Consider the following 25,811-nt stretch of genomic DNA (forward strand, 5'->3'; position numbering starts at 1 on the left):
AACTTTTTGGACCGCGACCCCCCTTCTGCACTTAAAAATTTTTCAAAGGACCCCCGAAGAATGAGTGTGTCGAAAAACATTCCGAAGAGAAAAAGTTAGGCTCGTATTTAAATATTTATATTTTTTTTATTATTTATATATGCAATTTATTTAAGTAAAAATTATTTTATATAGTTTTTATTTCTAAACATGAACCCATAGTAAATTTATAAAATTTTTGAAAAAAATTGATCTAAAATCAATTTTTCAGCGACCCGCCAAATATTTTTCACGACCCCTTGAGAGTCGCGACCCCCACTTTGAGAATCACTGGGCTAAGCAACTTTATTGTTCATTTATCGCTATTATTAGAAAAACTTTTAAATGATTTTGTTATTTCGCAACAATGCTAACTTAACAAATTTAAGAATTCTATGAAATTTTTAACAATTTGATTTATATTATTACTTTTTGCTTTTTAGTGCTGTTCTTTATGCTATAGCAATTTAAGATTCACGCTAAATTAAACATAAATTTCTTTTTGTTGTCATTAAACTTTGAAAGAAATTTTGATATTAATTTGCGAAATGTTTTAAAAATTGTCAACAGAAACAACAATCAATAAAACACACTATCATCATTGTTTTATATTTCGTTGTTTAAAAAAAGATTTAATTATTAAAATACAATAAAGAAAGTAGATATTTGACAATAAATCGATACTTAGACGAAATTTTACAGTAATCAATCAATATTGTATACTATAAATTACGATTTAAAGTCAATTATGATTAAGAAAAGCTGAAATTTAACAAATTTATGAATTTCGGCCGAAAACTCTATAAGCTATAAAATTACTTCCAATCACCAATTAAGATCTTGTTCTTCAATCCTCGGACTGTTTTCGCTGTAAAACTGAGAGAACCATTTTCTGAATCTCGCAATTTGCTTATCTTCTGTCATATAAAGTGAATTCTTCAAATACATTTTGTAACTCAATATGCGGATGTCCCGTTCAAACTATTAAAATAAATATTACAAATAATTAGTACACCTATTTCACGTATATTTTTAAATTTCTGTGATTGTGATGATAGACTCTCACCATACAACGTTCAAAATACATGAATATATATTTAATTATGGCTGCAAATCGAGAAGGAGAGTAATAATGTGGGATAAATCTCTGTCGAAATGGTCCTTCCGGTATAATGCCATATACGATTTTGTTCGCAAACAAACCTTTGAGGTTAACAACACTTATTGCAGAGCCAATCCCAAAAATTTAGCATATTTGATGATAATACACAACCGATGGTTTTATAAAAATTCATTATTATTACACGTACTAAAAACTTTTCCGTTGTAGCGAGTAATTTATTATTACTATGGTCATGTACTCCGAGACCGTGTCTTCCTTTTATTGCTTTTTTATCTTCATAACTAGGTGCATTAATAAACACAAAGCATTTTTACATTATTTTTTATGTGGACCCTCTATAGGCCGATATGCGTTTCGCGCAAAGATCTCTTCTGTCGGCTGCACAATAACACACATTATAAAATTTTTATATTACAATGTTCTGTTATGACATACCATGACTTGCGAGATTTTTCTCGGGTGGTGTTGACACATTCCGCTTAAAAATTACTTATTTACAGGTGAAACAGTTTTTTAAAATACCTTTGCAGTTTAAAATGTATCTACAATTTCAAATAACTATGACAGTACAGACTCCATGGTTTGACATTGAACATCAGCCAGAGTAATGCTCGTGACGTCTGCGTTCGTGGAATGTTTTTTAATCTCGTTGGCATATTGACATTTCGTTAAAAGAAGGGGTTATTCTATAATTCGAAATTTTTAATTGTTATCAAAATATTCTAATTATTGCTAACAGTATTTTCATAATTATTGTCATTATAGATGTTATTACAATAATTCTAACCAATTATCACGGATTTTAAACACTCATGCTTTTATTGATGTTATTGGCTTAACTTTTCATTATTTCATAACTTTCTTTGAATTTCCGTTAATATTAATTGGTTTGTTTGTAGAATTTTTACTTCTTCTTTGTTTATATTACAGTTATTTATCGTACAATGTTCGTAGAAAGCCGTATTTTTACTTTCATACTTCAGATCTGCAATGTGTTCCGTTAGGCGCGTTTTTACTTTTCTTTTTGTTTCATTCATGTAGTTTTTAGGGTTCTTGCAGTTACACGGTATTGAATAGACTGCATTTTTCGTACTATATATCTTCGTTATCCTGTTGTTTGGTTAAAGATTGATTTTTTGTATTTTTTTCCGTAATTTTTTATAGGTCAAAGCGAGTTTTATATTCACTTTGTTGAGGTTTTTATTTATTTGTTCTTAGAATCCTTTGATGTAAGGGAAAGCTATATATTGTATGTCTGCGTTCCTGTTTCTTGGCTTAATTTAGTTATTCTTAATCCTGACTTTCTTTTCCCAATTTTGTATTATTCTGTTTGAATAGCCGTTTAGTTGAAATTTTGTTTTTAGATTTTTGATATATTTGTTTCTGTTTCGTATTGTGCTCGTTCTGCTTATATATATATATATATATCTATATATATATTTTATATTTCCATATTGAATATGTTTTCTTTCATATATTCTGGAGTATTTGAATTATAGTTTACGACTTTCTGGATTTCACTTGGTGTTTATATATGGTTTAAATTATATATATATATATACTGTAAATGTATTTACCTATGATAAACGTTGTATTTTATATTTATTTCTACGATGAAATGTAATTCTGTCGGCCATTGTTTTTTACTATTTTTAACTGAGACTGTTTGATGATGAATTCGTACTGCTACAATATTTCAATAATGTTTTTGCTCTTTCTATTTTGTGTTTTTCTCTTATTTTAAAATCTGGTTTTGTATAATAATATACAAAATATATTAAAAAAATGAAATGCAACGAAAATCAAACAAACAGAAGAAAAGTAATTCAGAGTTTTCTTATGAAAAATGCGAGAATATTTTGTTTTTCGTGTTCATTTAAACGTATTCTGTAATTTGGAAAAACAACTGCATATATTCTGAATATGACGTATGCGTTGAAAATAAATTTACTAAATAGCAGAATCATTTCTGTCAATACAGAATACATTTTCTCATATACGCATTATTAATTTTGATTGATAAAATCAATAAATCATTTTGGGTAAATTTGTAAACATAAACGAAATTCGAAATTCTGACGCAAGTATTTAGCTGTGAAGTTTTTTTAAAATATTCTGCACCGTAGTGTGAAACTAAACACGTTTATTTTGTCATTAATTACCAGTTCAAATTCGAATGATGACCGTAGTACAAGTATTTCGAACAAATTTAAAGCCATAATGCTTTTATATTTGACACAGTAAAATGTTTCTTCACATTCCGGAAAGAGGGACATTCTGATTATGTATTGAAGAACTTTCAGCCAATTATCTGGATGAAGAGTAATTTTGGACGACATGCCATATTTGTGAACGCAATCAAAATGAGCGAAATCTGCTGCATTTTCCACAATTTCCTGCAGTACATAAACAAAAACCATAAATAATACATTTATTCGTTTGGCATGGAGTTAGTTATAAATACCTGAATGTGGCAATTTACAACGTGTTCACTACGACCTATATACTGCATTAATGGGTCATCTATTTCTGGTACAACTGGAGGTTTCCACAGAGGAGGTTCGCTTTCTGCATGATACCACACGTAAATAAATTCGTTTTGTTCGACGGTTTTCCAAGTTTTTATTTTAGCTACTTCTGGAACTAAATTTAAATACATTTATTACAGTGTGTTCTTTTTAATATTACTCTAAAATACAAAATATTTTTCCAGCATTGGAGGAGTATAAGTATACGGTGCATTAGTTCCAGTGCAAAGTGTATAATAGAATCGATTAATTTGTTTAATAAGACTCACGTGTAAATCGAAATGTACTTTTGCAGTAATAATTAAAATTTTTATCTTCATCGATCCCATAGGTAACAAAGAAAAATTATTATAAAATTTAGTTTAACAGAAAAAGAGTTTGATTATAATAATTAAAATCATTGCATAATTTAATACAAAACCCGTTAACAAAATTTTGCTGTAGTACATGTATAACGGCAATGCCATCAGCAGCAGAGATCGACATAGACAATAAAAACTTCTAATGTAAATTGCACATAGCATATCTTGCATCTTTGATTTGAATTTTCCTACTCAGTATGTCAACTCAACGCAAGGCTAAAGTGTACAATAGCAATCCAGCCTTCCCGAGGAATGCTGAACAGCTGCTACACTAATGAAGAAATATCTAGTTACTCATCCCAGATAAAAGACTAGTCTTTTATCGTAAATCCTACCGAAATTCTGTATTTTGTGTACGCACTTCTCAGCGTTATACATTATATCGGTTTACCATTTTAAAAATAAGTTCCTACTTAATCCATACGATATACTTTATCGCTTGCGGTTTAACCAAGCGTAAATTAATCACTGTGTTGCACAATATAGTCGCAGAGCATGAACTACACATATGACAGTTGCAAGTAGCAGTTAAATAGGTGCCTGTTATGTATTTGTCTTAATATGACATGTATTTGTCTATGTTGTAGTATTTTTCTAACATACGTATGCGTATATTTTAAAGTAGAAAAGATCAATCCGACCTCGACTGTACTAACGATCTTAGTTAAACAACTTCTTACATTGAGGATTGTTTTATGTAATTTATGAGGTTGGTGTAGTAATAAAGTTCTTGTGGAAACCGTGTGCTGCTTCGCGGGCTATTTATTTTGTTTTCCCGTGTAGCCCAATCAATCGTTTTGCAATGCGTTCTATTCGTACAACACGTAATCACAGTGAGCTACAAATTGCAGACTGTTTAATGCGGCCTTTTTAATAGTGATGTTGATAATGTTTATATGATACGACATATTAAAGCGTTACATTGCATTTTTTCTCAGAATTCTGCCGCAAAACAACTGCATTAATTACACGAATACTTTTGTTTAAGAAATTAATTCATTTAATTTAAATCATTGTAGTAAAACTAATGCACCATATTCGTATCTTCTTGCAATGCGAAAAAACTTAATTATGCACATGAATAAGCATAGTTGTATTAAATAAACATATTTTAAGTCTTCACTTTTTTTCGGCGTAAGGTATTTTAACACAAGCACCATTTTGTCCAGCAAATCGCCATCCATGGAAAAAACATTCGATGCAGTCTTCGTAAACTTTGCTATCAGTTCCTAGATGAGCGCCTACATGAGGGCAATAACCATCCAAAACAAAACATGTTCCTGTTTTTCCACGAAATACAACAAATTGCTGACCTGTGAAGTAACTAAAATTATTTCTAATCATAAATTTTTCAAATTAATTATTATTGATAATTAAATGCACCTCAAGTAAATCGAGATGATGTATTTTTACAATGAATACATTTACAGTAGAAAGTCGGAAATCGGAATCAATTGGGGACTGGTGTTGTTCCGATTAGTCATTTGTTCCAATTACCCATTATGTACGAAAGAATACATTAACCTGTCCGATGTTCAAATTTGTCTCTGTTGCGTGTCGCTTTCGAATTTTTGTCGATTTTAAGCCTAACGAAAATTTTTATAATAATAATCGAAGCTATTGTATCGTTAAAAATTATTTCTTTTTTGTACAAACAAAATAAATATATTGAAGAATATAAAAACATGAAAATTATACTTTAGAAGTAAATCTAGTATCAAAAACGTTCGATTCAGCACGACACAGTCCGACTGAAAATCGTTCCGATTACCGGCGATTGCGATTAATGACTTTCTACTGTATTATCAAAAGCATTATTATGTAGCTTTGTAATTTTATAACCTTATATTAAAGAAGCTTACAAGAGCCCAAAAATAAGAATATTTTTATTTTATGACATCACAAATGAAATTAATATTTCCCTTTGTAATAAAATAAATATCTTATGTTGCACTGCTGCAGTAGAAATGTGAAATTTATTCTGAACACAAATTTATATATGAGAAAACTTGATTATTTATAGTTAAGTTATCAAATAAATAATACTAGCTGTATGTGTCCAGTGTTGCTTGGGCTTTTGAGAGGGTGGGGGATTGGTGAGGTTGAGTTATGAGAGAGTGATAAAAACAATAGTCTTAGTAACTAAAATGTACATTTATTGACTGGTATATTGCAGTATTCACAATAATGAAACTGCAAAACACTAAAAAAATTGCTTAGACTAAAGTTAATGGAAGTGAGACTCTGACATCTTTGTTCCATAGATGAAACATTGGCAAAGGTACAATGCTATTTGCCATGCCTGAACCATTACACCTTTCTCAAACCTCTCTTTGGCAGCATCTACAGGATAAGAGCTTTAATGTGGTATTACCCAGCCATCTATTCCAAGTCACACAAACTGAGACCCTCTTGTAATTAATGCATGGATTCTCACAACATTAAAGATGCAAATTATAAATAAATTTCTGTAGCTAATGATTGCATCTTAAAATCTAGAAGGAAAATTCATAAACAATTTTCTGTAAAAACTACACACAAAGTTAAATATTGCTGATTACGGCGTTCCGATTAACGACTCTCTACTGTACTCATTTATTAACATACAGTTTAATAAGTAAGCTGTATGCCTACAAATACGTGTAAAAATTATACTAACGCAGTAAGTAATTATGGTACAGACACTCACCAAACTTTACAAACAGTTTTTATTACTTATTTTCATCAAAATCAAGCATTACGTGTTTACGAAATGTCAATACGTTGGAAAGTATTAAATTGAGATAAAAATTCGCACTCAACAGAAACAACAATTAATTTATTTATGAGTAATCAATATACATTATAAAAGAAAGTGTACAATATGCGTGCCGCTAAAACTCAAAAACGATTTTCGGTACGATCAAGGGAATTATATTGTGCGGTAGCCCTCTATCCCCCCATCCATGAAGAACGTTCCCGTTTTTACCTGAAGAGCGTGCTGTTCAAGATTTAAGGGCTGGAAGTTTCGCTCTTTAAAAATTTCTATAACAGTCCAGAATATTCGAAAGTATTTGAGAGCATTTCACAACATTCCAAAATGTTCTGGAATGTTCTGAAACGTTCTAAAATAATCGTGGAACATTTCAGAACATTTTCAAATACACTCGAATGTTCTGCACCCAGCGCAGAGCCCAAACGGTTAGCAGTTAAAAGTTGAAATTTGGTACACAGTGTACATCAGAACGTTTAGAGAAATTTTTCGAAATTCTCCCATGAGGAAGAGAGAAAGGATTATATCTTGTCCTAAAAAACTGGCCTCTACTGTACTATTTTAAATGCAGTTTTTTGTTTTTTACTGCGTTTTAGTAGAGTACCACGTGGAAATGGAACAAGTTTTTATCTAAACAATGAAAGTGTTAAGAGAATACGGTGTGCAAGATTTACAGGCTCAGATGCAAATTTTGAAAAAACCGATCATATTTTATGCCCATCTAAAAATTCTCTAATCAGTCTGGAAACAAGGGGACCTAATTCTTGCATTTTGTCATAACGGGTAAGACTGGCTATAATGTGATAATCTTAATCTTTGCTACCATTACTTTTTGCCCGAACAACGTCGGGCTTATCTGCTAGTCGATTATAAAATACAAATGCGAAAACAATTTCGAGCTCAAACTGTGATGACCTCAATAAAAACTTATTCGCAGAATACAGTTATATTTAAGTATTGAAACGAAAAATGATGATGTTAAAAGGTAATCGATTGCAAGAAGTAGATAATCTTAAAGATTTTGCTTTATATTCCGAAAACACCCGCACTGTATGATTGTAGCTTTTATAAAAAATATGAAAATGTAAATTAGATAATAAGAAGTCGTATGAATTACGAGAAGAAAAACTCATATAGAAGATAATCAAAGCTAAATCAAAGCTACTTATAATTTTGAAAAGTGAAGTAACTGCAAATTAACTTCTAATTAATTTCCAACTTACTGAAAGTGTAAGCCAAATAAAAAAGTACATTCTTGATTAGCAAATAAATAGGACAGACTGAATGCAAAATCAAAGTTGAAAAACAGTTATGTAGTGAAAAGGAAACCAGTTGCAGAATAGTATACAAGGCCATTAATTAAAATCCTGTTTTTTCTTTGCTCTAAAGGGATTTAATTCGAATGGCTAACGACATTAAATAAATTCGACGAAGAAAAAGAAGTAAGTTAAATATCTGTAATATTATATTAGATTTTTAAAAATAAAATTAATTAAATCTCAAAAGAGTCAATTGTATTATCTAGAAATATATCGCGATATTTCTAACATCTTTGGTAAAAGGGAAAAAACTTACATTTTCAAAAAGAGCAGAAGGAGATACCTCATTTCTTGTTTCGAAACACAGGCATATGAACACATCGGTACAGAAATTGCTTCAGGTAGAGAGGCTACTTCGAGGATGTTAGAAAGGTGAATTTGTAATTACTCTAAGAACATGGGAAAAAAATTTTACAATCTATTTTAAAGCCAGAGTAGGAGAAATTTTGTAGATATAAATTTCTCATTTAAAAAAATATCGGCTACTACAAAAACGTCTAATGTCATTAGGGACATTGAAAAAAAAATTTATAATTATTTTATTCTCTTAACAGTGAAACAGTCAGATGTGCTGCTACAACTTAGTTGTGGAAAAAAAGCGTGAGAAATTTTTTAAGAATTTTACTATGCATTCTTCTCGTTTCTGTTTAGGAAAAAAAATTTTTAAACAGTTACATCTAGTAAAAAAAATCTTTATTGTCACATAATTTTTATATGTGAATTTTTCGCGGTAATTTTTTGCTAAATTTTTTTTTTCAAATTTATATTAAATTCTTTTCCATCATTTTCCATCCATTAAGATTTTTTGAAAAGTTTTGAATTTATTTTCAATTTTATATAATTTTTTTTATTAGTTTTAGGCATTTAAGTCATGACGATCTTTTTCAACCTGCATATCAAATTCAAGAACATGTAATTGACAGTTAACGAATTTCATCCACAATGGTGGATGATGTAAAGGTTGTTATGTTTACAACTACGAAGCCTGGCAGACTTTCCCCCAGACTGAAATATGAGTGAAGGTCGTCTCGTGTTCTACCTTGTGTAGAAGTGACATTATCATTGAAATGAAAGAAAATTTCAGTATACCTTTTTTTAAAATTTTAAAATTCGTTGTTCAAATTTACACCAAAATATTAAAGCCATTTAATATATTAGCATTTTATCAATAAACTTACTTTACATATAATAAATTTAAATAAATTAATTTTTAAAAAACAACAGAACATTAAAAAAATGTAAAAATATTTTTATATTCGTTTTCAGATTTATTACATATGTTATCGTCATTGACCGATATTTAATTTTAAAACAATATTCATTATTGGCATGCATAAAAAAAAATAGCATAACTTCCCTAAAACACACTTCAGTGAGAGGGTCCGCTTCACTCTGAAAAAGTGAACAGTTGGCAATTTAATGTGTGGTCTACTTTCTCTAACATAGTAAAACAAAGTAATTTACAGTACAACGATATATAAGAATACTAACCATAATAATCGAAACAAATTGTTAAAGTATAAAGTAAAAGTTCTTATAAAATTTTCCAATCAGTCTTTGATATAATTCTACGTTTTATCGCTAAATTGGTAGACATGTCTAAATAACTAGCTTATAAACACAAATAAACATAAATGTTTCGAAACTAGAACTAGATAATTATATGCACAAAGAAATTAGTAGTCTAATAATACATACTTTCACTTATATTGAAATATTATATCCAAAAAATCTGTTCTCGCTAATTGTCAAAAGAAAAAATTATTTTCAACTTTTTTTTCTGAATTTAGTACTAATTCACAGTAAATTTTACGCCTTAAAATATCCATTGAAATCAATGCAAAATGTATCGATCCACGTAATAAAACTTTATCTCAGTGAACTTTGAAGGATAATGAGAATATACAAACACCAAACTGCACTGTACGAAATCTGGGGCGAACTGATCATATACAGTAGACAAAATGAAAATGCTCTTGTCTACTGTCATCATCTGATAAAAGTTTTTGAATAAACGCTAAAAGTTTTAAAAAATTCTTCCACAAAATTCGATAAATTTAGTTAATACACAATAACTAAATCTGTTTAATAAAAATTAATAATTTAACGTTATAATTGTGCACATTGCATATAAAAAAGATCACTGCGCAAAAATCTCATGCGAACCATGGATGACTCTTACGTCACGTCGCATTTTCCTGCAAAACACTAAAAATTTTATATAATTATTTTACTAATACAGTCAAATTTAAATAATATAAAATGTGTAGATCTGTTTAATAAAGAGTAGTAATGTACTATCATTAATATGCAAATTAGATATGACAAAAATCACTGTAAGAAATCTGCCACTAAGTTGATCATGTGACCGAAAGCTAATACCAAAAAATATGAAGAACTATGTTTAAAATTTAATTTTTCAGCTTACATAAACTGTGCAATAAATGATTATTTTTTCGAAAGAAGTCGATATACACGAATAAATAATAATTATTTAAATGCTTTTATCTGTTTTAAGTTGATATTGTTAAAATTAAGCCAATAGATTTTTTTTAATTAAGCATTTCTAATTTACAGTTTTCGAGTATTTTATTGTGAAATTCAATTTAGTAAACAAAAACAAAGATAAGCTATCAAAAATTTTGATTTGATAATTATGGCTTAGTGTTGATATCGAAAATATTTTTCAGTTATATTTGTAATCACAGTTCCAAATTATGTAAAATTCAGCTTGATATAGTACTATATCATTCGAATAGTAATAGTGCTTAAATATTTATAAAATTAATTAGAGTTTTCGAATTTTGTTTGAAGAAACTGATGAAGGCGAGCGTATCTACAGTTGTATAACGAACTGAATTTATGTAAATCAGTTGACTTTGTATGTTTCAATGTAGTTTTTTCGTAATGTTACGATATACGAACTTTTGATTTTGTAAATTGTATTATATTAAAAATTAAAGTTTTTTATGTTATTCTCCTACTTAATGATGTATTTATAATGTTTTTGAACTAAATAATACTTATTAAATTGAAATCCAAGCTTTACAAAGTACTATGAACATTAGAGAAGACCGTTTTACTATAAATTACTACGTCTTACTCTAATGTTAATTTTACAAAAAGTAGGTCAGACAAGGACCGTTAGACTAATGACGTAGGCTGTTTACTTTTTCGGGTTGCATCGGTGCTCTCGCGATAGCGTTATTTACAGAAGTCACACCTACTTTTTTCTGACGCGAGCCAATTAGGAGTATTAATTTTTTAACCAATCAGATGATGACAGGAGTTTAAATTAAATTTATTTCGATAGATGGCCATCTAAAATTTCATATCTATTTTAATTTTCTCTTTTTTATTGTAATTTCTCGAGAACTAAAGGATATTCCAAAACAAAGTTGGAGAATCCAAGTACTCGTGAAAATCCTAAAACTTTACGAAATGGTCCAGGTATTTTGTAAGAATTTTTTTTCGACTATAGTCGGCCCTTTCCACTACCACTCGATCGCCTTGGACGACTATACTCGTCTCTCACTGTGAAGAAATTAAAGCCGGGGTAGATTTAAATCTCTCATTAAAAAAAATAGGCTACTACAAAAACGTCTAATGTCATTAGGGAAATGGGAAAGAATTTTCGAACCAGGGTAGGAAACATTTTTTATAATCTCTTGTTAAAAAACAAAACCTACTTCACAGACGCTAGAAGGAAAATTTTGTAATTTTCTTGAAGTGAATAGGAGATGATTATCAGATGAGTGAGATAGAAGGAGAATTATTTTGATGCTGATAAGGGACAATTTTTGATTTCACTTAAGAGTAAAGTGTAATCCTCTTTATTTTTATAACTCAGTTTGTATCATATATTTACATTAAAATCTATATGAATTAAATTTTATATTCTATACTGTATCGAATTCATACTACTCAAATCGTATGTCCCTCGAGTCCACTCAGAATTTGAAAGTAGTTTATGGCAATGATGCGATGTATAGCTCTTAATTCTGCCATGTAAGATAATTACTATCATTCTGTTTCGAAACAACGTCAGATTGTTTTCAATAGTTTAATAAGAACTGTTAATAAATTAACGATAAATTATATATATAGATATGAAAACATTTTTGCAAGCTTCAACTCTGTATAATATATAGTTATTTCTTGAAACATAAAAAAATTTTCATTGCAATTTTTACACTTTAATTCATAAACAAGTGTATTTTAGAACATCATAAAAATATTTTTGTAAACGAGCAGAAATGAATTATAAGAAAGCTATTAAAATAAACGACTTTTAGTTCAATTAAAAGTAAACAGTTCTGACAACACTGATCCTTAAATATCAAAGACAACATTCTATTCAACACAGTTAAACTATAACATTGACATCTGACCCATTTTCAACAGGGAAGGGAGTTTTTGTTTACAGAGTAATGAGATTTTTAGCACGATTTTGTCATTAATGGGAGGAGATGACACCACACTGGCAAGCTTAATAAACTTTAACTAACCTGATCGTGACACATGATCTACTTATCTGCCGTTACTAAGAATAACGACTGATATGAGGAGCTTTTGTTTATACGGTAATAAAACACTTCGCATTTAATTATAGAAATGAATGTCACTTCTCCTGCTTTACTCAGCTTACCAAAAAGCAATAAACCTTTAACACTGGACATTGACACACGATCTATTCCTTTTCCATTACAAAGAAACCAATGTCAATTATTGACAGTTGTTATAATTTGGCAAGTGAAATATGATATGTTTATTTTTAACATTTAACCAATGAGGTGGGGTCACTGTGACCCCAGGAAAATTTTGACTGGCTTTTACTAGTCTGTCAGCAAGTGTTAGTGGTGGAAACTTCTAGTATTTTCAAGTTAGTTAACCTTGAACAGTTGAAACATAAGTTGGTTTCACTGTCAGTCCATACCTTTTTACACAAGCTTAAAGTTTTTTCTTTGGGGTCAACCTGACCCCACCTCACGGATTATGTAAAAATTTTCTTCAATCTAACTGTAATGTTAAAAAAAAATGTGGGAGAAAAACGTTTTCTCTTTTTTTATTACTTACTAGTAATGTTAAGTTTCCAAATATATAGGAATAGTGGCAATTCAGGGTGTAGATGTATATTTAATTAAGCGCCATACTTTTTGAAGTGTTACTAGAACTCTAAAAGTTTAAAGATTTTTAAAAATTATATTTTGTATTTTTGGTGTGTTAAATAAACTGTAGAAAGTATTTTATGATTACATTTTTCATTATCTTTCTTTTCTGAATTACATAAATTGTAATAAAAGTTCTGGGGTCACAGTGACCCCACCTCACGGGTTGTATATATTTTTTTCACTTCACGGTTTAAGCGTTAAGCCGTATTGTATCTGATTACAGAAGAGAAAAGTATGAAAATGAATCATACAGTTATAATTTCTGAAAACCTGTGGCCGTAACTTTAAAATTTGTTAAAATAAAAACGGCTGATGCTACACATTCAGTGTTGCACAACTTATAAGCTATCAGTAGTATTAGCCTACAGTTTACAGTCAAGCTGGAAAAAGTCCCTCTCGATCGTCTTTTTCACCCTATTATTCCAGAAATCAGACCAGTCCACTTCAAACCCCTTTAATACCAGGTAGAATACCCTGACGCTGTACAAGTAAGATTCAGAAAAGTAAAATGGGACATTATATTATAAATATTCCATATATAAATCATTAAAATAGCGTCAATTCGTACATTAAATATAGTTTCAAAATCTCATATCATGTGATAGGCAATCGAGCAGTGAAATGCTAATATTGTTCTGGCGAGGAGTATTACCAACGATTGAACTTCCAGTGTTCAGGCAACAAAACCGGTTGGTCAGTGGTTAGCTAAGAAACTTTTATTGTTCATTTACTGCGATTATTGGGAAAACTATTAAATGATTTTGTTATTTGGCAACAATGCTAACTTAACGTATTAAAGAATTTCAAGAAATTTTTAACAATTTGATTTTTATCGTTTTTTTGCATATAGCAGTTTAAAGTTTACGCTAAATAAAAAATAAAATTTCTTTCTGTAGTCATTAAACTTTCAAAAAAATTTTAATATTAATTTGCAAAATGTTTTAAAAATTGTAAACAGAAGCAACAATCAATAAAACACACTATCATCGTTGTTTTAAATTTCGTTGTTCACACAAAGATTAAATCATTAAAATACAATAAAGAAAATACATATTTGACAATAAATTGCTACTTAAAAGTAATTTTAAAGTAATAAATCAATATTATACGCTATTAATTACAATTTAAAGTCAATTATGATTAAGAAAAGCTGAAATTTAACAAATATATGAATTTCGGCCGAAAACTCTATAAGCTATTAAATTATTTCTAATCACCAATTAAGATCTTGTTCTTCAATCCTCGGGCTATTTTCGCTGTAAAACTGAGAGAACTATTCTCTGAATTTCGCAATTTGCTTATCTTCTGCCATGTAAATTGGATTCTTCAAATACATTTTGTAACTCATTATGCGGATGTCCCGTTCAAACTATTCAAATAAATATTTCAAATTATTTGTACATTTATTTCACGTAAATTTTTAAATTTCACTGATTGTAATGATAGAATCTCACCATACAACGTTCAAGATAATAAAATATATAATGAATTATGGCTGCAAATCGAGAAGGAGAGTAATGATGTCGGATCATTCTCTGTCGAAATGGTCCTTCCGGTATAATGCCATATACGATTTTGTGGCCAAATGAACCTTTACGGTTAGCAACACCTATTGCAGGGCCAATCTGAAAAATTAAGCATATTTGATGATAATATACAACCGATCGTTTTATAAAAGTTGCTTATTATTACACGTATTAAAAACTTTTGCGTTGTAGCGAGTAATTTATTATTACTATGGTCATGTACTTTGACACCGTGTCTTCTTTTTAATGTTTTTTTTATCTTCACAATTAGGTTCATTAATTGACACAAGGCATTTCTACATTATCTTTATTGTAGATTTTCTATAGGACGATACGCGTTTCGCGAGAAGGCCTTTGTTCTGTTGGCTGCACAATAAGACACATTATAAATTCACATATTACAATGTTCTATTATGGCAAGTTACGACATACCATGGCTTGCGGGATTTTTCTCAGGTAGTGTTGATACAATTCGCTTAAAAATTACTTATTTACAGGTGAAACATTATTTAAAAATACCTTTGCAGTTAAAAATGTATCTACAATTTCAAATAACTATGACAGTACAGACTCCATGGTATGACATTGAACATCAACCAGCGTATACTCGTGACGTCTGTGTTCGTGAAATATTTTCTAATCTCGTTGGCATATTGACATTTCGTTAAAAGAAGGGGTTATTCTATAATTCGATATTTTTAATTGTTATTAAAATATTCTAATTATTATTAACAGTATTGTCGTAATTATTGTCATTATATGTTATTACAATAATTTTAACCAATTATCACGGATTTTAACATTCATGCTTTGATTGATGTTATTGGCTTAACTTTTTATTATTTCATAACTTTCTTTGAATATCCGTTAATATTAATTGGTTTCTTTGTGTAGGATTTTTACTTCTTCTTTGTTTATATTACAGTTATTTATTGTACAGTGTTCGTAAAAAGCCGAGTTTATACTTTCATACTTCAGATCTGCAATGTGTTCCATTAGGCGCGTTTTTACTTTCCTTTTTGTTTCACCTATGTAGTTTTTAGGGTTCTTGCAGTTACACGATATTGAATAGACTGCATTTTTCGTACTATATATCTTTGTTATCCTGTTGTTTAATTAATGATTGATTTTTTGTATTTTTTTCTGTAATTTTTTGTAGGTCGAAGCGAGTTTTATATTCACTTTGTTCAGGTATTTATTTATTTGTTCTTAGAATCCTTTGATGTAAGAGAAAGCTACATATTGTATGTCTGCGATCCTGTTTCTTTGCTTAGTTTGGTTATTCTTAATTCTGATTTTCTTTTCCCAAATTTGTATTATCTTGTTTTAATAGCCGTTTAGTTGAAATTTTGTTTTTAGATCTTTGATATATTTGTTTCTGTTTCGTATTCTGCTCGTTCTGCTTATAATATATATATAAAATTTAAACCGTATAAAAAACCAAGTAAAATCTAAAAAGTCGTAAACTATAATTCAAATACTCCAAAATATATAAAAGAAAGCATATTTAATATGGAATTTATCAAAAAAAAAATCATAAGCAGAACGAAAACAATACGAAACAGAAGCAAATATATCAAAGATCTAAAAACGAAATTTCAACTAAACGGCTATTCAAACAGAGTAATACAAAGATGGGGAAAAAACCAGGATTAGGAAAAACCAAACTAAGCCAAGAAACAGGAACGTAGACATAAAATATATACAAATATTTACAGTATATATATACTGTAAATGTATTTAGCTATGTTAAACGTTGTATTTTATATTTATTTCTACAATGAATTATAATTCTGTCGGCCATTGTTTTTTACTATTTTTACTTGAGACTGTTTGATGATGAATTCGTACTGCTACAATATTTCAATAATGTTTTTGCTTTTCCTATTTTGTGTTTTTTTCTTATTTCAAAATCCGGATTTGTATAATAATAATCAAAATATATTACGAAAAAATTAAATTCAACGAAAATCAAACATACACAAAAAAAATAATTCAGTGTTTTTATGAAAATGCGAGAATATTTTGTTTTGTATTCATTTAAACGTGTTCTGTAATTTGGAAAAACAGCTGCATATATTTTGAATATGAGGTATTCGTTGAGAATAAATTCACTAAATAGCAGAATTATTTCTGTCAATACAGAATACTTTCTCTCGTATACGCATTATTAATTTTGATTGATAAAATCAATAAATCATTTTGAGCAATCTCATAAACATAAAAGAAAGCTATCTTCAAAATTCTAACGCATGTATTTAGTTGTGAAGTTTCTTTAAAATATTCTGCACCGTAGTGTGAAACTAAACACGTTTATTTTCTTATTAATTAATAACCTGTTCAAATTCGAACGATGACCGTAGTACAGATATTCCGAACAATTTTAAAACTACAATGAATTTATATTTGACACAGTAAAAAGTTCTTTCACATTCCGGAAAGAGGTACCCTTCGATTTTGCACTGAAGAAATCTCAGCCAATTTTCTGGATGAAGAGTAATTTTGGACGACATGCCATATTTGTGAACGGAATCAAAATGAGCGAAATCTGCTGCATTTTCCAAAATTTCCTGCAGTACATAAATAAAAACGATAAATAATACATTTATTCAATTGGCATGGTGTTAGTTATAAATACCTGAATGTTGCAATTTACAACGTGTTCACTACGACCTATATACCGCATTAGTCCGTTCTCTATTTCTGGTGTAACCGGAGGTTTCCACAGAGGAGGTTCGCTTTCTGCATGATACCACACGTAAATAAATCCGTTTTGTTCGATGGTTTCCCAACTTCTTATTTTAGCTACTTCTGGAACTTAATTTAAATACATTTTTACTGTGTGTTCTGTTTTATGATACTCTATGTGGACAAGATATTTTTCTGCATTGGAAGAGTATATGTTATGGTGCATTGGTTCTAGTGGAAAGTGTATAGTAAAATCGATTAATTTGCTTAATAAGACTGACGTGTAGATCGAATTGCACTTTACTGTAATATTTACAATTTTTATTTTTGTCGATTGCAAAGGTAACAAAAAAAATTATTATAAGATCTAGTTTAACATTTAAAGAGTTTGATAATAAAATCTAAAATCATGCACAATTCAACACAACAACTGTTAACAAAATTTTGCTGTAGTAGATGTGTAACGGCAATGCCATCAGCAGCCGAGATCGACATAGACAATAAAAACTTTTAATGTAAATTGCACATAGCATATCTTGCATCTTTGATTTGAATTTTCCTACTCAGTATGTCAACTCAACGCAGGGCTGAAGTGTACAACAGCAATCCAGCCTTCCCGAGGAATGATAAACAGCTGCTACACTAATGAAGAAATATCTAGTTACTCATCTCAGATAAAAGACTAGTCTTTTATCGTAAATTCGACCAAAATCCTGTATTTGGTGTACACACTTTTCAGCGTTATACATTATATCGTTTTACCATTTTAGAAATAAGTTCCTAGTTAATTCATACGATATGCTTCATCACTTGCAGTGTAACCTGGGGTAAACTAATCACTATGTTGCTACAATAGAATAGCAGTGCATGAATCCCACACATGACAGTTGCAAGTAGCAGTTGAATTGGTGCCTGTTATGTATTTGTCCTAATATGTCATTTATTTGTCTTCGTTGTAGTATTTCTCTAACATAAGTATGCCTATATTTTAAAGTAGAGAAGATCAGTCCGACCTCGACAGTACTAACGATTTTAGTGAAGCAACGTCTTACATTGAGAATTGTCTCATGTAATTTATGGGGTTGGTGTAGTTATAAAGTGCATCTGGAAACTATGCGCTGCTTCTCGTACTTTTTATCATGTTTCCCCGTGCAGCCCAATCAATCATCTTTCAATGTTATTCATTCGTATAACAAACACATGGTCACAGTGAACTACAGTTTGCAGACTGTTTAATGCGGCATCATTAATAGCGATGTTGATAATGTCTATGTTATATGTCATATTAAACCGTTACATTGCATTTTATTCTCAGAATTCTGCCGCAAAACAACTGCATTAATTACACGAATACTTTTGTTTAAGAAATTAATTTATTTAATTCTAGTTGACTACGAACACAATATAGTGCTTTCGACGATTACTTGGCTTCTCTTTTCCCTGTTATTTAGTTGAGACGGAAACACGGATGAACTGTTGCATGAACTGAAAAAACTGAACATTGAAGTGACATATAAAATTGCCAGCTTAGATATAGTGGACATGTACCAGTCGATAACATCGGATATAATCGAAAATAAACTCACACAACTTAACATGAAAAAAGAAAAAAATAAATTTCATAGAATTCTGTTACCGTAGTAACTATTTTCAAATAAATGATAAACACTACACACAAGTCGAAGGTATCAGCATGTGGTCTGTTATAGGACCTAAATTGGCCGAGCTGATAAAGATAGACATTAATAAACTGATTGATAATATAAAAGAAATAAAATTTTACAGGAGATACGTCGACGACATCTTGATTATATATAATGAACACAAGTAAAAATAGAAGAAATAATTAAGTTGGTAACTAATATAAGCGAAACTATACAATTCAAAGTGGAAGAAGAAGATAACATAGAGCACAAGTTGAGTTATTCAGATATTACGATTAAACGAAGAGAAAATGAACTCGAGTTTGAAGTTTACAAAAAACCGTGCGCAATAAATACAACCATAAAATACAATTCAAATATCCCTTAACATATAAAAAAGAAAAATTTTTATTATGGAATACAAAAAAATGAGAAACAAAACATGTAAAATAATTAATACGCAAAAAAATTATACTGGAGCTAAAGAAAAAATTTATCTTACATGGCTATTCGAGACGATTACTCGACGCATGCGAAAGAGAGCTTAACAATCCGGATATCACTATTAGTAAAAAACAAAATTTAAAACCCCAATACGTTACGTTCCCATACATTAAAGGGCTATATGCAGAAATAAATAAAGAAACACAAAAAATTAATATCAAATTAGCACCCAAGTACGACAAGCTATCGGCCAGAATCAAAGCTAGGCAAACTGTTAAAGAAAAAGCACAACCAATAGAAGAAATGCGAAATATAGTTTACCAAATCCCATGTACATGCAGTACCAAAAAAGTTTATATAGGTGAAACAAAGAGACAAATGAAAATAAGACTCAAAGAGCACGTAGCAGATCTCAAATATCGTAGAATTAATTCAGCGTTCCTCGAGCATTGCACGATAAACAGTTGTAATATTGATCAAAATAACATAAAAATTTTACATAAAGAACCTAAAGCATACAATAAAAAGTTTAAAGAAAGTGTCGAAATTTTTAAGAGTCAGAACAGCATTGAAAAATTCCCAAACGTTAGTATTAATGGAAATTGGCAAAATATATTATAAAACATATAATAAGAATTAATATACACCAAAATCTTCAATCATAGTGACGTAAATTCAACTCAGCATCAGTTACCCTCGGACACCAAAGAATATGCTAATGAGCACGACGGTTTAAGTGCGGTAAAGCAAGAATTGAATAGGATACGAACGAATAATTCAGACAGTTCAGTATTGATTAGTGCATTGTGAATTGTGGTTTTGCGACCATTAAAGTTAAAGTATTGTACGGAAAGAATACTGATTTTAGTCGAAGTTTTAAAGTTAGAAGTTTTAAAGTTAAAAAGTTTTTAAAACCAACGTTCTTAACATTAATTGTAAAGTGCCATTGCCTGAAACACTGGTAAAGTGTCATCGTCTTAATATTTAGTTGACTGAAGAGGGGCATATGAAGTCTGAAACGCGCTACATACGCACATAATGCTTGTCTCAATCAAATAACAGGAAAAAGAACAGCCAAGTGATCGTCGAAAGCACTATATTGTGTTCGTAGTCAACAAGAATCAAGCGCGATACGGTATCAAGTCATTAATTATTTAATTCCGATTATAGTAGTAAAACTAATGCACCATATTCGTATATTCTTGCAATGCGAAAAAAAACTCAATTTTGCGCATGAATAAGCATAGTTGTATTAAATAAACATGTTTTTAATAGTCCTCACTTTTTTCGGCGTAAGGTATTTTCACACAAGCACCATCCTGTCCAGCAAATCGCCATCCATGGAAAGGACATTCGATGCAGTCCTCGTGAACTTTGCCATCAGTTCCTAAATGAGCGCCCAAATGAGGGCAATAACCATCCAAAACAAAACATCTTCCTGTTTTTCCACGAAATACAACAAATTGCTGACCTGTGAAGTAACTAAAATTATTTCTAATCATAAATTTTTCAAATTAATTATTATTGATTTATAAATGCACCTCGTGTAAATAGAGATGATGTATCTCTACAATGAATACATTTACTCATTTATTAACATACAGTTCAATAAGTAAGCTGTATGCCTACGTGAAAAAATTATACTAACGCAGTAGATAATTATTTTATAAACCCTCACCAAGCTTTACAAACAGTTTTTATTAATTATTTTCACCAAAATCAAGCATTACGTGTTTACGAAATGTCAATACGTTAAAAAGTATTAAATTGAAATATAAATTCCCACTCAACAAAAACAACAATTAATTTATTTATAAGTAATCAATATATATTATAAAAGTAAGTGTACAATGTGCGTGCCGCTAAAACTCAAAAAAGATTCTCGGTACGATCAAAGGAGTTATATTGTGCAGTAGCTCTCTATCTCCCATCCGTGAGGAAGGTTTTTGGTTTTACCTGAAGGGCGTGCTGTTCAAGATATAAGGGCTGGAAATTTCGCCTTCTAGAAATTTCAAGAACAGTGCAGAACATTCGAGAGTATTCGAGAACATTCCACGACATTCCAAAATGTTCCAGGATGTTCTAGAACGTTCTCAGATCATTGTGAAACATCTCAGATTACCCTCGAATATTCTTGAATGTTTTGGACCCAGCGCAGCACCCAAATGGTTAGGCGTCAAAAGTTGAAATTTGGTACACAGTGTACGTCACGAGAACGTTTAGAGGGATTTTTCGAAATTTTTCCACGGGTGAGAGGGAGAGGATTATAGCTTATACTGAAAAACTCTGGTCTACTGTACTATTTTAGATGCGGTTTTTTGCGTTTTCGACTGCGTTTAACTTTCGGGGTGTCTAGTGGGGTCTGAGAGGCCCGACTCATTTTCAAACGTTCATAACTATTTTAATATTTGCGTTAGCGACTTAAGGTTATTAGAGCTTCAGTTCTCTTCACGCGCTATCGATCCCCACAAAATTTTTAGTTCATTGCGCGATATCCTGCGAACAAGACGTGTTTGAATAACTGCCGGGCCTCACAGACTCCACCAGGCGCTCCGCGTTGCAAAAGTGTAAGTAAAACTTTTTGTGCATAATTCGTATCTTTTGTGTTTGCTTGATTTATAACACGTTTACGTTGTCAGTAGATAAACGTTTAAGCAGCTACTGAGCGTCTGTAAAAAATGATCCAGATATATTTGCATGGGACATGCAAAATTCCTATGGAAAAAATGCCTGAATTTTCAATTTCAAATTTTAACTGAAGAAGCTTAATTTTTATGCTTTAACACAGATGTTCCCAATCTTTTTCGGTTTGCGGCTCCCTAAATAATCGGATTTTTTCGCGGCGCCCTTAATACATCTACGCCCTAAATTTTTTGACTTTCTTCATCTATACGCCCTAAATTTTTGACTTACTTGAAAAATTGGAAAACTTTCCTTTTCAAAAGCGATTATCCATTTAACAGCGAAAAATTAAAAACAGATACTTACTATTTTCCTTGGGATAATATAAAATATCTAATTTCAACTGTTTCGGTAATATCTATATTGAGACTGGACAACCACCATGTGGTTAGGTTAGTTGAAAAATAAATTAAACACGAATTTTGAATTCACAAACAATTTATTGAACGTTTATTGTTGATTAACATTATTAAAATTATTAATGGGATGGATGGGCTCGATGTTCACTACACAACTTCTCAAATCTCGGAATAAAATTGGATATGGCGACCCTCATTTCTTGTTCAACGTTAATTTTCGAGCGATATTTACTTTTTATTACTGCGACTGCCGAAAACCCAGCTTCGCACAAATAGGATGTTGCAAACGGAATTAATATTCGTAGAGCTTTACCACTAAGCAGTGGATATTCCTCTTTTACTGATATCCAAAAATCAGAAAGTTCCATGCTACCAAATTTTAACTTTAAAGTATTATCGCAAGACAAGTCAATAAAAGATTCTTCTTCTAAAGAAGTAAATTCAGATGGAGTCTTGGCTCTAAATGGGTTTTGAATCCATGTAAATTTATCAATATCTGCTTCAAAGTATTTTTCGAACTTTTTTATAAGCTCTGATCAACTTTGATAAGCTTTCTGATTTATAAGATCAACAAAAATGGATTTTATATTGCAAGACAAATTAATTTCATTGGAGGTTACAAACTGGTGCAACAAGGGAAAACAATCACTGATACACTCTTTATTAATTTTTATTTTCCATAGCTGTAATTTTTTTCTGAAAGCTGAAATCTTTTCTGTTTGCTTTAAAATGTGCATATTGCGTCCTTGTAAGGAGATATTCAACGAATTTAACTTTTCAAAAATATCACATAGATATGCGAGTTTAATCAAAAAGTCTGTTTCCACAAAGTGTTTGGCATACTCATGTTTTTCTTCTTCAAGGAAAGCGTATATTTCTTGCCGTAATTGGAACGTACGAGACAATACACCTCCGCGAGAGAGCCATCGTGAGTGGCAGTAGTACAACAAAGATGTGTATTCGGCTCCCATATCTTCACACATTTTTTTAAAAAATCTTGCTTTCAGTGGCCGAATTTTTATATAGTTTACTATATTTACTACACGTTCTAAAACTATATTTAGTGGAGGACTCATATACTTTGATGCCAGTGCTTCTCTGTGAATGATGCAATGGGTCCAAACTGAATCTGGAGCTTTGTTTCGAATAAGCGCCTGCAATCCTCCATAAGAGCCGGACATTGAACGACCACCGTCAGTACAAACACCAACGCACTTTGTCCATTCTAAATTATTTTCAACCATAAATATATTCAGGATCTCGAACAAATCGTAAGCCTTGTGTACTTCCAGTAATACTTTTACAAAAGAGAAGGTCCTCAACGATTGAATTACCATCTAAGAACCGTACGTAACAAATCAAGTGTGCGTCCTTATTATTATCTGTGGCCTCATCGAGTTGTAATCCAAATTCACTTTTTTTTAATTTTTCAATTAATTGTATATTAAGATCCTCCCCATGTGCTGAATTCTGCGACTAATGGTATTGTTAGACAAAGGGACTTTTGAAAGCAGTTTTCCCGCCGTCTCGCCAATCATAATGTTTACTAAATCTACAGCAGCCGGTAGAATGAGTTGCTCTGCGATGGTATGGGACTTTTTACACTTAGCAACTCTATATGCAACTTTGTATGATGCTAGCAAAGCATTATTTGGTATTGACATATGTTTAAAAATGCTGCTTTTTTGTTGTTTTAATTCAATTAACTTTTTGGTAAAAAAGTCGCGAGGTCTACCAACAAAGTTAGAATGGTTGGTTTCTAAATGTCGTTTTAACTTACTTGGAAGCATACATTCTGGTGCCAAAACTTTCATACACAACACACACTGTGGTCTCTCCTTATCATTTTCGTTTATTGATGTAAAGCCAAAATCCAAATAACTGTCACGACGTTTTCGCCTCTCGAAACCCTTGCCACTTGTTTCTGGAACATCCTCTCTAGATTCAGCACTATCTTTATTATTCGAGTTTAATAAGAATTTGTCCATTTTTAGGGTGATCAGAAAAATAACTTTTGAAAATTAACTTAACCACCATACTGTTAAGTTAGTCGTTAGTCCAACAAACAAAAACTAATGCAAACACTAAGATGGTGACAACGAATGAACAGAAATCCAACTTGGTACTGCGTTACCCACGCTTAGCGTCTAGCTCCACACCCAAGCTTTAGTGACTAAACCACTAAAGCATGGGTGGAGAAAGAAAACAATGAAAGACTCGAAAGTTGCTAAATTCTTGGAATTTTGTCAGCATACACGATTGTTGGCGCAAAATTTCGAGAATTGGAAATTCCAAGAAAATTGCCGAATTGTTTAATTGAATATTTCGCGGCGCCCTTATGACGGCATCTCGGCGCCCCGGGGAGCCGCGGCGCACACTTTGGGAATCACTGCTTTAACAGATAAATATATTAAGTGCCATCAAAATAAACCCAAAATACTTAAATTATAATGAGATTACATCATGATTTCTAGAGAAACAAAGTTAATATTTTTCTATAAGACACACACACCTTCATGCTGAGAAGTTTAAATTTAAATTTAATCATAAAAAACAAACGTTTTCGGCCACTCCACTGGCCATCATCAGGTTAACTATATTCGAATACTATTTCGAACAACCCGTTCAAAATTAAAATAGATTACAATAGAACTCACGCGCTCAACTAAGTAAACCAAAAGTGATATAAATAACATAGAAAAATAAATAAAATAAAATAAAATAAAATAAAATAAAACATGCCATTGGTACACGTAAACATAGCAATATCTATATATCTATAGGCAATCTTTTGCGCCTAGTTAATGTGTTCTTGTGACTTTTTTAATTAGAAACTTCCAAGCTGATGGTAAAATGGTCGCATCCTTGTAATTTAAGCATTTTTTGGTTAAGCTGGACTTATAAATTTCACATTTTTCGGTTGTCGCTGCAAGTGTCGGCGAATGGACAGGTGTTATGATTTTGGCTTCTTCCCATTTAACAACGGTTTCCTCCGTCTGCGCCATTTTTGCTAACGTTGTTGTACATTTACTTTTCGTCACATCATATCTGTGTTCCTTAAGCGTCTATCCTCTGTTATGGAGTGTATTGCGAACCACAGGAACGGCAATATTGTGTACAAAAGAGCTCTCTCGATATATAAATTACTAAGAAATGACAAGAAAGAAATTAAACGGAGTGAGCAGCCGGGGGTGTA

The 25,811-nt window shown here is 30.8% G+C and overlaps 1 protein-coding gene across 1 annotated transcript in view; it reads right to left on the bottom strand.

The window, feature by feature from the left end:
- Positions 1–843: 843 nt before the first annotated feature.
- LOC136989359 (cholesterol 7-desaturase nvd-like) overlaps positions 844–25,811 on the bottom strand; it is a 277,556-nt gene continuing 252,588 nt past the window's right edge. Inside the window, exons 4-7 of the mRNA XM_067287480.1 lie at positions 17,231–17,369; positions 3,606–3,784; positions 3,304–3,537; positions 844–999 (exon numbers count right to left, since the gene is read on the bottom strand). Of these exons, the coding sequence (XP_067143581.1) occupies positions 844–999; positions 3,304–3,537; positions 3,606–3,784; positions 17,231–17,369 (708 nt within the window). The remainder of the gene's footprint in view (positions 1,000–3,303; positions 3,538–3,605; positions 3,785–17,230; positions 17,370–25,811) is intronic.

This window comes from Centruroides vittatus, unplaced genomic scaffold (genome assembly GCF_030686945.1).
Source record: "Centruroides vittatus isolate TY-2023 unplaced genomic scaffold, ASM3068694v2 contig_1295, whole genome shotgun sequence".
Lineage (NCBI taxonomy): Eukaryota > Metazoa > Arthropoda > Arachnida > Scorpiones > Buthidae > Centruroides > Centruroides vittatus.